Source organism: Sphaerodactylus townsendi, linkage group LG08 (genome assembly GCF_021028975.2).
Source record: "Sphaerodactylus townsendi isolate TG3544 linkage group LG08, MPM_Stown_v2.3, whole genome shotgun sequence".
NCBI classification, from domain to species: Eukaryota; Metazoa; Chordata; class Lepidosauria; order Squamata; family Sphaerodactylidae; genus Sphaerodactylus; species Sphaerodactylus townsendi.
This window is the reverse complement of record NC_059432.1, coordinates 69,762,861-69,775,970: the sequence shown is the minus strand read 5'-3', so window position 1 is coordinate 69,775,970 and position 13,110 is coordinate 69,762,861. Positions and strand designations below refer to the sequence as shown.

Here is a 13,110-nt window from a genome sequence, read left to right as displayed (position 1 = left end):
GAAAATCAGTGGGGTTTAACAGCGCTTAACAGGGTTACCTACACTGCTTCCCCAAAACTAGGTCTTAGGTTTAATGCTAATAATCGAGCCCAGCGGCCCAGGCCAGCCTAGATGTGTGTGGGGGCACTCTGTGCGTGCCCACAGAGAGGGCTCTAAGTGCCACCTCTGGCACCTGTGCCATAGGTTCACCACCACTGGACTGATAGACAAACACTTCTGGAACACATTACATCCATACTTTTAAACAATTGTTTTTGTTAAAGCTAGCACTGCAACTGACCAAGCACCAACTACAGTAATCTCCAGTTCTACAACAAACCATCACCACCGGCACATTCAAGCATCTCAGAGGGCTGTGGGGCTCCCCTTCCACAAAGGTAAGTGCCCCAGGGAGGGCAAATCTGCCAGTGTGACCCCAAACTGCCTCCAGCTGCTTCATCTCCTCCCCCCCCCCCCATCTGGGTTGGGCTGAAATACAATAAATCAACTGTCATATCAAATCCTGAAGACTGGCAGATTCCCAATAACTCTTAGATACCTGTATTACAACTGATGGCATCTCTCTCGATCTACGTACATCCAATGCAAGACCAAATAAAACAGAAGTTCATAACACTAGAAAGGACAGTGCCACTTATCAAAAAGCAGCACATGTCAAACCTACCTTCGACAACCAATCACAATAGAAACACTCCTTGGTATACTAGAACTTCCAGGATGAGTGCACTTTTCTATGCATAGATTGATTCCTAGGATTATCTTGGTGTTTCAAAAGTTTCGAATAAAACTTGATTATACAATTTTTCTAATATACACGTGACTGAAGCAAAAGCATTGGAGGCAAATCCAGAGAATACTTATGTATAAAAACAGGGTTCACATCAGCTCTTCTCAAATGAAACTGACCATAGTCTTTGAACTGTTTATAAAGAATTAATAAATAAAGAACAAGTGTCTAGGGGTTATCTGCATCTTGAAAAGATGTTTATACCCTGAAAAGTACTTCACTCTCAATAAAAGTATTTTAATAAAGATGTACATATGAATATGTTGTCAGTATTTCAGTGATATAGCATTGAGTACAGTCATATGAACCGCAGCAGCATTAAGCATAAGCCAAGAGACAGAGTACCAAACTATATTTACTGTATACAGTAGTAAAGGACCACAAATATAGTACAAATTGGTGAATAAACAATGACAGATTTAAGAGAATATCCCTCCCTGGCCCAGATACAAACAAGAAAATAAGTTTCTTCCAGCAGAATGTCCTGTAAGTAGATGATCTAACATGGAAGATTTGAAAGGCAGAAAAGTGATCTTCGGAAGCAGCATCAAATAGCCTACTGAAAATCAACACACTGATCGTACATTTTTATGTGAAGCATATCCAAACTAGTCATAAGCTGGCCGTCACCTCAAAATTGTATTTAAAACTTAGAAACTTCTCTGAAAGTAACCAAGCAGACGTCTTGTTAACACCAGGTTACGTTATTCAGGTTCTGTGTTCAAGAATGTTTTAATGATAAATCTGCATGAATCTGTCCTTTTAGAACCTCCAAATCCATGGCTGGGAAGCAAGCAGCCTATGTGTAAACAGGAAAACAGTTCTGTACCACAGACTATGCATGCAGGTACATCACAACCTTTCAACTTCCACATCAGCTAGATCTCTTACCACTGGGCTCTGGAGGATTTTCTAGAATCTAGACCCTCAGAAATATGGTGGCAGGGGATGAAGGGCTGCAGTATGACCCTGTGCACAGAGTATGCACTGTCCTTTTTAAGCCCAGTTTATGTTCTTCAATTGACCAAAGGGGTATGTGTGGGTGTGTGTCAGATTTCAAAATAGACAGTGGGAATAAGGTACACATTTTTATTAACAGCCCAATAAATCAATAAGGAGAAATCATTGGAAACTAGCTACTAATAATCTGTCCTGTATAAATCCCATTAAAATGAACAAAACTTGCCCAGCAGACCTTCCATGAGAATTATGGTCCATTCTTTAAACAGTTTACTAAATGCACTGATGCCCAGTCCAGTGGACTAACAAACGCAAGTGCTACAACTGTAGACATTCCATGAATTAAAAAAAACTGGTGGATTCTATGTTGTTTTATTATGAAAAAGCACACATACATTTGCATCACTGTAAACTGCCACTATAATCAGCATTGTGTCTCAAGTACTATCCTTTCTGCATATCCCATCAGCAGTTTTAAAATAACTGCATTTAATGGCAAAACCTTTTCTTCTTTCTCAAGCCATTTTTCTCAGAAGAAATTTACTACTTTTAGGAAGAAAATACTTCAATATTTACATTACCATAACCAAGCTGTAGAACAAAAACAACAAAAGCCAGACTAAAGACTTCTTGTTTTACAGTAGATGGGTATTTAGGCCACAGATTTATAAGAACAAGATGACAGCAAACAGCCAGTATTTCACTTATTTGAAAATTTAATTTCGACTGGGCCCATTTTATGATGCACTTATTTTCCACAGACACAGCTTCGACTTGCACACGCAGTATATCAGGGACAGGAAAAGAATTTGGGTAAGTGTCCTCAGAACGTGAGAAGATTCCTGTATGATTGGCATGTTCATTTGTTTACTATTTAATAGCAAATTCAAGGACAGATGATAATGTGACATTTTACATCCCTCTTCCCCAAAGGACAGGATGTCTACAACATGCCACCCGTCTGCTGTTGAAAAACATCAATAGTATCTTCATCTTCCATCTCCAACTGTAACAGAGGGGGAAACAAAGTGATAAGTAGTGAAAATCCATTGTTGATAAAGATGGATTAAAACAGCCATATAAAAATATAATAAAAATCTATAAAGGGCAATGTCTTTTTCTGAAACATCTTGTTTAGAAGTAAGTAACTGATAACATACTATTTCCTCACCAAACTATTCTTCCAGTTTTAATTGCTATAAACCTTCAGAGTATTCATACCTCACATATTCCATCTAGGTTACAACATTTCAAAAGAAAATCTACAACTACTACATTTTAGACCATGTTGAGTTGGATCTTAAAAAAAGAGATTTCACGAATGGCTCTTCCCACCTTTCTTTTATAAAGAACCCACTCTTTAGGGTTCAAAGACACTCATGAAAGAATGGAGTGCAACATGGAAGGCTGCAACTTGTTACCATGAAAGCCCATAGCAAGGCAGGGCGGGGGGAGCTCTTTTCTAACATGTTCTGCGAGTCATATCTTGGTATCATAGCCAGTTCAGACTAAGATGGATACCATCTTAGTTCTTGGACTTTGATACCAAGAGGGGTTTGCCTGAAGGCTCAGCAGCCTGGATCTGGATAACAACAGCACAGCCTTGAGTAGGCAAACCTGTCCTTGACTTCACAAAGAACATGCAAATGCCTCATACCCTGACTTCAGCTAGCTCATCCTGAACCCTTCTTCACAAACATTCATTTAATCTTAAAGCTCCTGTCCAACTATCAAAGAGCCATCAATCTACTGAAGTTTCTTTGTTTACCTTCCAGATTTATTCTGACTTTGAATGCCCCGGATCCAATATCATCAATTGCAGCCCAACCTAATCAGAAGTTGGGCATTCCCAGACATTAACCATATCAAGCCTTTTTTTCCATATAATTGTTCTTGCCTGAGAAGAGATCTCTGTTTTGTTTCTGGAAAGTGGCTCCTTTTATCATTGCCAGAGGGTTAACTTTTCCTCCACCTAGACTTCCCAATTCATCTTTGGATCTTGCTCCACCCCTGCACCTTGCTTCACTGTGCCTGACATCATTTTTTCTGCAAACAGCACTGGACCTCATTTCTTCGGATCTCAGTAAATATTGCCGTCTCCTCAATGCCCTCTTCTATTCCCATCTATCTTTCACTTCTCTCTCCATCCTAGGCTCCTTGAAACTTTGTGGGTGTTTGTGGAACTGCGTGTGTATTTTTACTATTTTTCATTCTTTAATAACACTATATACCGTCTCTTAAATTCTGGTGTGTGTGGATTTCTACAGGAAAAGACCTTTGCAAAACACAGGTGTAAGATTCCCACCCAGCCTCTCACATTGCAAGATCTGTTCCCCGCTAATTTCCCAAAACTAAAAGGGAACAAATTGGCCTAATTTGTGAACAGCTCCACTAATACAATAACCACACCCTCTTACCTGTGCAGGTGTGTCTGTTTCATTAATTGGTTGTCCATCAAATCTGAATCTAATCTGTCTCATTGACAAGCCCTGTAATATGAAAGTTAACACGTAAGGCTTTCATAATAGAATCCACAGAAAGAAATCTCCGTTGAATTTAAACTAAATATTGCTAATGATCACCAGCTTTTGCAAACACAAACTGACAACCGATGAATAGCACACACATTTTATAAGGAAGTATCAGCTCAGGGATAGTGATACCTTCATATACCATTTATATATGATCTTAATAATCTAAGAAGGGCCACAAAGTTATAAAAATAATGGTAACAATATCTTATAGGCCCAATGTAAAGCTGGCTCTATAGAAGCAGGTCAAGCTTGTCATTTCTGACTCTTGATGATATTTATAATAATGACCTCCAAAATGTTCTCATTGACAGCCTTGCTCAGGTCTTGCAAACTGAAGTTTTTCTTTGAGTCAATCCATCTCATGCTATGTCTGCCTCTTTTTCTCTTCTCCTGTGGGTCTCCAATTTAGAAGAAAACAAGCTTAGAAAGGCCTCTGTTAAATGTTTTATCGCACTGCTACTTAATAGTGCACAGTAACAGAGACAAATGTGGCACCAGTGCAGACGTCCTCCACAATTCAGGATTTATCACAATTCAGGAGCCAATTTTAAACATAAATTTGGAAAGAATTACACTGATGGAAATACTCCCAATTAAGGTTCCAGGTCTATCGCAATCAATGCAAAAAGAAACTGAAATTAATTCAGCTCCACTTCAGAAGTAATTGCAGACTGCGTTTCATATACTTCAGTACTCCACTATACTGGATTTTGTCTTCACATCTTCACAAATGCCATAAACCTCAAGAAAAATTACATTTTGCCATCATGAATTCTTTTTGCTGGTAAACCCTGTAACAACATTTTGGAATGTTTCTGTATTGGACAATACCATAAAGTATGAAATATGTGGCCAGCATATTTACCTGTCTCTCACAATAAGCCTTCATCAATTTATTCAGTGGCGTGTGCCTTTTTATTTTAAACTGGACCACTGAGCCATCTTGACCAGCTACTTTCAAATTGATATGGTCATTTTCTGTTTTTACTCCTTCCTGAAAAACAAGATATGGACATATAGCACAGCGCAAGAAGTACATACACACCTATGACCCTCACAGAATCCAAGAGAAACACATCTACAATGAGGACTGTTCAAGATCGGGCCCGCTGAGAAAGGCATCCTTGCCTTGCAAACCATAAGGACATCCTCACTCTCCATACTCATCACCCTAGTTCATAAAGTAATCTGGGAGATTACCAGCAGGAGTGGCAGTGGTAGTGGTGGAGGAAAGTGCCACCTAGTCACAGCTGATGTATGGCGACCCCGTTTTCTAGCATTATATATTGAGGCCACAGGCCAATGAAATAACAAAACTGAAATCCACAGAAGCCGCTTTCCAGAAATCCTAAAAAATTAAAATCTGTCAATTATGGCAGATTAGAAATTAACTCAACAGAAGAACTCTTCAGACAATGAGTAAAGACCCTTGGAATATTCCCATACTACTACACTTATACTAGTACCATCCAATGCAATGCCGTTATATCTTATCACAATGTAATGGATGAGAGCAGCCTGTTTCATGGATGTGTTCTGCCACTTATCCACCAAATAAACAGCCAGGCAATCCAGTGCCACAGAGAAATTAACTTCATTTAAGAGATATTTTAAAAATCAAAAGCTGAAGGTTTGAATAAAAAGTGCTGTGCAGCTGTGAGAAAAGAGGTCGCTTTGCTCAGGCTTCAAACTACCTATCCCATCCCACTGAAAAGGGAGGTCAAACAAAGCCACAGAAAAAAACAGGATAAACTTTGTTTTCAATGAGCTTCAATTCCACGCTCCACATTTTCCAGCACTCTACTGCCCTGGAGTGTTTCATGCTCCCCACTGGTATTTTTTTGCAAAGTGCAGTGAATACTCAGGAGCCATTTGTGCCTCCAAACAGTGACTAAGAAAGTAAAATCAAATAACAATTGAAACAATAGAGTCTTAATTGTACTTTATTCATGCTGCCTTTGCTGTTACTCAATTCCTGTACTCAGTGAAGAGCAGATGTAGTCTTTGACACTCTAAATGAAACTCCCAAATTTCATAATCTCTAGGATACACTTTAGGCCTTATTTAACCTGAAACCAGATAAGTAAAGTACATTCTTAGTTTTAAAAGGGAAGCTCAACATGCATACACATGGATGTTATAATAGGGGACTACAGTGTCATTAATGCCTTTTTAAAAGCTCCACTACCACCTAAGGACAACTATTTAGATCTCTCACAACAAGCATCACCAATAAATCTTTATATGTTACAACCATAGATCAGCCAGGATCGAGAGAGAAAATAATCAGCACATCTGCATACCAATAAAAATTCAGAATCATATAATAAGCTGATTCCAATAATGCAGACAGAGCTTAATAAAAATACTTCACTTCCTTGATTAGCATATCAAGGTGCAAAATTGGGCCACCTTGAAGGCGTTTTCATTAGAATAATCTGAGAGGGAAATATTTAAAAAATCAGGTCTGCCTGGAAAATGTGATAGGAGTTATACACAGAGACCAAATGTCCCTATACAAAGGACAATACAATAACACATGATTGACAGTTTCATTCATGTCCAACAGGCAGTGGCAAACCTAATGTCAGAAAGGGACGTGTCAGTTTAGTTCAGTTTATTAGACTTGTACCCTGTCCTCCCCCAGCATAGCTGAGATAGGGGTGGCTTCCAACTATAAATACAAAATGGAACAAGGGAAGGGATACAAAGGAGAGGGAGAGGAGAAAAGGGGAGGGTAAAGGAAGGCTAGCTGATCTATAATCATCACTGTACTCAACCTCTTACACATACAGCAGAACTGAGCTAAGTCTACAGAGTGCAGGTCTCTCCATACAGAGTTCTACCAGGCTGGAGTCAGACCTGAGAAATCCCTGGCTCTGGTTGAAGACAGTTATATGGTTCTAGGGTCTAGAACTCTCAAGAAGTTGTTTCCAGAGGAACATAACAGTCCGGACCTTCAAAGGTCTTTAACCTGATCTGTTATGGTATCTGGAGCCAGTGCAGCTTGCAGAGCTCAGGTGGTATGTTCACAATCAATGAGGTCCCCATATGGACCTACATTACCGCATTCTGAACCAGTTGTACTTTCTGGAGCAATTAAAGGTGCCATGCATACAGTGAGTTACAGCATTTCTAATCTAGAAGTGACAGCCGCATGGATCAATGTGGCCAGATCACTGTATGACAGGGTAAGGGGTCAGATGTCAGAACTAGTGGAGGTGGAAGAGTGTCATCCAAGCAGTGCTTGTGACCTAGACCTCCAACAGCAGGGAGGGATCCAGTCACCTCCAAACTCCTGATAAAGAGGGCTGGTACCAGCTGTACCTGATCAAGAATGGGCAGCTGAATTCCCTGACCAAGGCCACCCCAGCCCAGCTACAGAACATGCATTTTTAATGGGTTCAGCTTCAGGCAGCTGTTCAATCATCAGTAGCCTCCAGACATCTGGTCAGATTTTCTGGGTCAGTGGCTGGCTGTCCGTCAACAGATATGGCCATGTATCATCTGCATGTTGATGGGAACCCAGCCTGAAACTCCTGACTAGCTAGGCAAGGGGATAATAGAGATATTTAAAAGCACTGCGACTCCACACACCAAGCAGCAGTGGCATAGGAGGTTAAGAGCTCATGTATCTAATCTGGAGGAACCGGGTTTGATTCCCAGCTCTGCCGCCTGAGCTGTGGAGGCTTATCTGGGGAATTCAGATTAGCCTGTACACTCCCACACACGCCAGCTGGGTGACCTTGGGCGAATCACAGCTTCTCGAGCTCTCTCAGCCCCACCCACCTCACAGGGTGTTTGTTGTGCGGGGGGGGGGGGGGGAAAGGGCAAGGAGATTGTAAGACCCCTTGAGTCTCCTGCAGGAGAGAAAGGGGGGATATAAATCCAAACTCCTCCTCCTCCTCCTGCTGACCCTGGAGAAATGAGGTCAGCCATTGAAGGAGTGTCCCACACATTCTAACCTTGGCAAGGCAGTGGGTCAACAAATTGTGGTCGACCATGTCAAACACTGCTGAAAGATATAAGAACAGCAGCAGCAGAAATTCATCCCAATGTAGCTACCTGCAGACATCGTTTGTGAGAGTGGCCAGCACAGTCTCCGTCCCATGGCTAGGTCAGAAGCCAGGACTGGAAAGGGTCTAAGATTGATGCATCCTCCAAGAAGGACTGAAGCTGCTTCACTGCCGCCCAATCAACTATCTTACCCAGGAACAAAAGATTTGAAATTGGGTGTTGGCTGTGTGTATATATACATGTGTACAAACCTCTCTTCCAAAAGAACTCATGATAACACATTAAAGAAGATCAATGTGAAGGCCTTTTAGTACTTTGTGAATTCTAAAGCATAGCCTACCAGAGCAAAGTTACTACCAGATAAGACTGTATGCACTTGTTTAAAGAACTGACCCAAAATCATTACAAATCTTCTCCATTATTGCATAAAGTGATCATTTGCAAAAGGACAAAGATGACAGATGCTTTCATGATAGCCTTTTTCTCCAGGATGGACAGTGGTCAATCGTTCATTTATTCCCAAGAATCTGATGTTTCCCCAAATATAACATTTTGAGGGCAATTTAGAGTTTCCAACTGTTGTAAAAAAAACACCACCTCAGCTCTTTAACCTTACCAGTTTCAACCATTTGTAGCAGAACCTTCCAAGATGCCAGCAGATCCCTGCACAGTTTTCGAGCAACTGCTGCAGAAAGCTTACACATATTGAATGTGACCTTCACCATCTTGGAATTTCCCACTTCCCAACAATCAATAGTGTCCTGGATTAGAGGGGAAAGTTTTTTGGTTTTAAAATAATGTCTATTAGCTGAAACTCTTGCCAGGAAAAAAATCCACTAGCAAGCCATCATGAACTAATCACCCCAATCCACTGTCTAATACTCTCAGTTCTATTTTTTAAATATTTTAACACCACATACCTGAATTACCTACAAGAGCATGTGCTGAAGTGAATACACAGAAATACAATTTCAAAGTCTTTTTCCAATGTAATACTAGACTCCTGTTTAATTTTGCTTTAAAAAGTTTGAACGTTCCTCCACTGACTCATAAGTGGATTCTGCACAGCATATTTATAACAAGTTGCAATCGTTATAAATGAACAATTGTGTTTTTTACTTTCCTTCAATAAAGCATTTTAAAAATGTTAAAAAATGAACTCGGTTTCCCTTTAGGGGAATTCATAACAACCCATTATAAACATGCAACCTTTTATACATAGGCTATATACAGAATGACTCATACATCATTATGTTTAGGTTCTGCACCTTATGAGCACAATTAAGCACCCTATCATCGGTTCCAATGCTTTAATATTGGAACTAGTGGATTCCATATGAAAGGGCTCAGTCTCCTGTGACCAACCACAGCCTACAAACGACCAGCAGCACTTATTCCTGAGTAAGCTTGCATATGATTATCACAGCCTGAGCATAACCACCTCACTGCCCCAATTGCCGGTGTCTGCGATATCCTCTTGAAGCAACATCCAACCCACCAAAGCTTCCCCCACAACCCGCACATGCAGAATAATGCACTTTCAACCCACTTTCACAATTGTTTGCAAGCGGATTTTGCTGTTTGGCACAGCTGTAAAGTGCATTGAAAGTGGATTGAAAATGCATTATTCTGCATGTGCGGAAGGGGCCAGAGTGTGTGCCATGGCACTTTTTGAAAAAGGGACCTGGACTTCACCTCTCTTGCTTTAGGAGAGAGGGAATTGTGGTCAGCCTTCAAGTTGAGAAGGGCAACCACGCGACGATCGCGGCCCCCCTTCTCCCCACAGCAAATGGGGGACTCCGCTCCGGGAGGGGCTAGGAAGGCCTGGCACACACTCTGGCTCCGAGCGTGGCGCGAACACGGCCTAGGCGCGCGCCGCGCCAACCGTAACGGGGGCGCGAAAGAGCCCCGACGGGCCGCCCCTTCTCCAGTGCCCTCCTTCCGGGTGAGGCGGGTCCGGTTCTCGCTCACAACCGGGGCGGGGGAAGGGCCGCCCGAGGCCTGGCACACAAAGTCCGCCCGGCTCTTCCGAAGGCCGAAGCGCGGCGAAAGCTCGGAAGAGAGGAGAGGACCGGCCCACCTGCGCCATCCCCGCCCGGGCCGCAGCCGCGCGTAGGACGGCAGGCGTGGAGGGGGGGAGGTATGACGGAGGGGTTCTCTCGCCTGCTCCCCCCTTCCCCTTTACCTTGGGCTTTTCCTCGGACATGGCGACGCGTCAGGCAGAAGGTCTCTCAGGGAGCGAGGGCCGCACACGCTCCAGTCCCTTTTCTCCTGACGCTCGTTCTCCCGCCCTCCGCAAATGCCCGCGAGGACGCGCTTCGCGCCCCACAATCTTCGGCTCCCGGTTGGCCCTGGAGGGGTCACGTGGGTGTGCACGCTCCCGAGGCGCGCTCCCGAACGATTTTCTTCTCGTCGGGAGCGCGCCTCGAAGGGTGGCGGAGATGGCGCCGAACGTGCGTCATCGCCCGCTCAAGCCAGAGGGTGGGAGGGGGAAGGTGCAAGGGGAGGGTGGAGTCAGGGTCTACCTCAGCGGAGGGGGCGTGGCCAGCTCTTCAAATGTATATCTTTTTAAGAACCGGAAAAATGAATAGGGTCAAACTGTCTTTCCTGACCCTAAGGAAGCCTGATGTGTTGCAGATTTCTAAGAGACCAGGCTCAAAGATGCATGCATCTCTCACCCATGACCATCAACACATACTCATACAGACACATTTTTTTATTATTTACACTTCAAAACATCACATTTGAAAGGGGTCTGTGGAAGGAATTTTTTTTTAAATTACACAAAATATGGCAGATGACTGCATCTCTCCCAGCAGTTCCACAAATATACACTACCTGCCACCTCCTTTGTGACATAGAGGTGCAAGAATCCCACTGTTAAGCAGGGCTCTAATGGTGCTTCTGTTTCAGGAATATTATGGATCATATCCCAATCCCAGTATTCAAACCACAGAATGATTTCTTCCTAGCTAGAGCGCTATCAAATTTTGGGCACAGTGCATAATATGTAATAGCATCAACGTCACAAACATAGGTCATTAGACCCTTTTAAAGTTTGTGAGTAGCATGAGTGCTGAATGCTGTAGCTCCTCTTCTAACCACGTCTTTGTTTCAGTGCCTTTTTTCATCTAAAAAAAAGGAAATACATTTAAACCATTTATACTGGATAGCAAATTTGCACTGATTAGTCTAATTACCTTAGGAGGTAATCTGACCATTTTGAACACTGCATATATGCTTGTTAATATGAATGTGGCTCTCTCCAGGTTAGCTGCCTCCTCTTGGCCTACAAGACTTGCGATGATGCAGATGGTACAACCTTTCCACTAGTGCTTCTGATACCAGCATTCAACTTGTAAATATTGGCCTCAACTTGTAAATATTGACTAAGACTCTATTCAGACATCATGCAAAACCAAGATTTAATTTAAACTTGGTATGTGGTGAAACCAGGATTTGACTTGCTCTCATTTAAATCCTGGCTCGCCTCATCAAATGCTGGTTCCATCTCGTTTCCATCTCAACCAGGGAATGGACAAGGACAGCACTGAGGAATAAGTCAGGATTAAGCAGGAAGTCTGAATTTGCAAATCACATGAAGATCAAAAACTACCTGTGACTTTTAAGCCAACTTATGAAAACATAGTTTCAGATCCTGATTTGGAAGACCCTAAATACTGCAGTGGGCCATGTTCAGATAATTACGCTAACTATCATTTCATGAAATCATATTTGACTCAATCCATGGGGTGGAAAAGTCCCGTGTCAGTTTCCAAAATGCAGATAAACACGTAAGGAAGATGTAGGTTGGCACCTGCATTTCATACATTAGTGCAGTTGCAGACAGATTTGAGGGAGTTTTAGCTCAAAAGGGGTTGGCTGTACACATTGCCATAAATCTGGTCAATTTCAGCACCCTCTGGTTTCTTGCAAACCCCCACTGTGCTCACAATCCTGCATGGCTCTCTCACTTGGAAAGACTAACCTACCTCCCCAAGGCCCCATCCAAAGTGGGACTTGAAGGACTATCCCATGCAGACATGGAATATGTTCCTGTCCCCATGAGGACCTTCCAACACCTTGCACCATAAATAATCTTCAGGCAACCACCTACTGATTGCTCCCCTGCCAAAGTCACCCCACGACATCAACCAGAACCCATTCCTTTTCCATTATAACTCCACTTTGTAGAACAAGTTGCCAGAGGTTGAAGGAAACATTCTCCTTAGAAGTCTTTGCATGGTCATTTTATTTGCTCAAGGGATGGGGTGTCAATGGGGTATTTGTAAAATGCTGTCAAGCCACAACTGATTTATGGGACTTTTTAAGGCAAGAGACTAAGGCGGATTCCACATGGGCCAAAAACAGTGGTGTGAAACCGGTTTGAAAACTATGTAAAATGGTTTACACCATTTTCACGCCACTGTTTTTGACTCATGCAGAATCCGCCTAATATAAGTGGTTTGCCATTGCCTTCCCCTGCATTGTGGCCATGGAATTCCTTGGTCTCCCATTTGAGTACTAACCAGGACTAACCTTGCTTAGCCTCCAAGATCATGCAATAGAAACATTTTAATGGGTGTTACTGGGGGGGCAGGGTGATTGTTTCAAATTGTGGTGCTCTTGTGATTTGAAGCCATCTTTCATCACAAGGAAATACAAGATATAAGTATTTCAATTGATAAACAAGTTAATTCCCAGGACATGTGGATTAACAGATACCCAGACCGAGGGGGTGGGGGGCATACATTTAGTAGTGAGAAGGGGTAGGAGACCTTTTTTGTTCTTCTAGCTTTTAAACATGTGAAA

General features: G+C 42.5%; 1 protein-coding gene across 1 annotated transcript; it reads right to left on the bottom strand.

The window, feature by feature from the left end:
- Window positions 1–1,124: 1,124 nt before the first annotated feature.
- On the bottom strand, window positions 1,125–10,672 carry LOC125437892 (small ubiquitin-related modifier 3). Its single transcript, XM_048505941.1, has 4 exons — window positions 10,484–10,672; window positions 5,147–5,275; window positions 4,165–4,236; window positions 1,125–2,753 (listed from the first exon to the last, which is right to left on the bottom strand). Exons 1-4 carry the CDS (start codon window positions 10,502–10,504, stop codon window positions 2,691–2,693), a joined length of 285 nt encoding a protein of 94 aa, XP_048361898.1. The 5' UTR covers window positions 10,505–10,672; the 3' UTR covers window positions 1,125–2,690.
- Window positions 10,673–13,110: the final 2,438 nt, after the last annotated feature.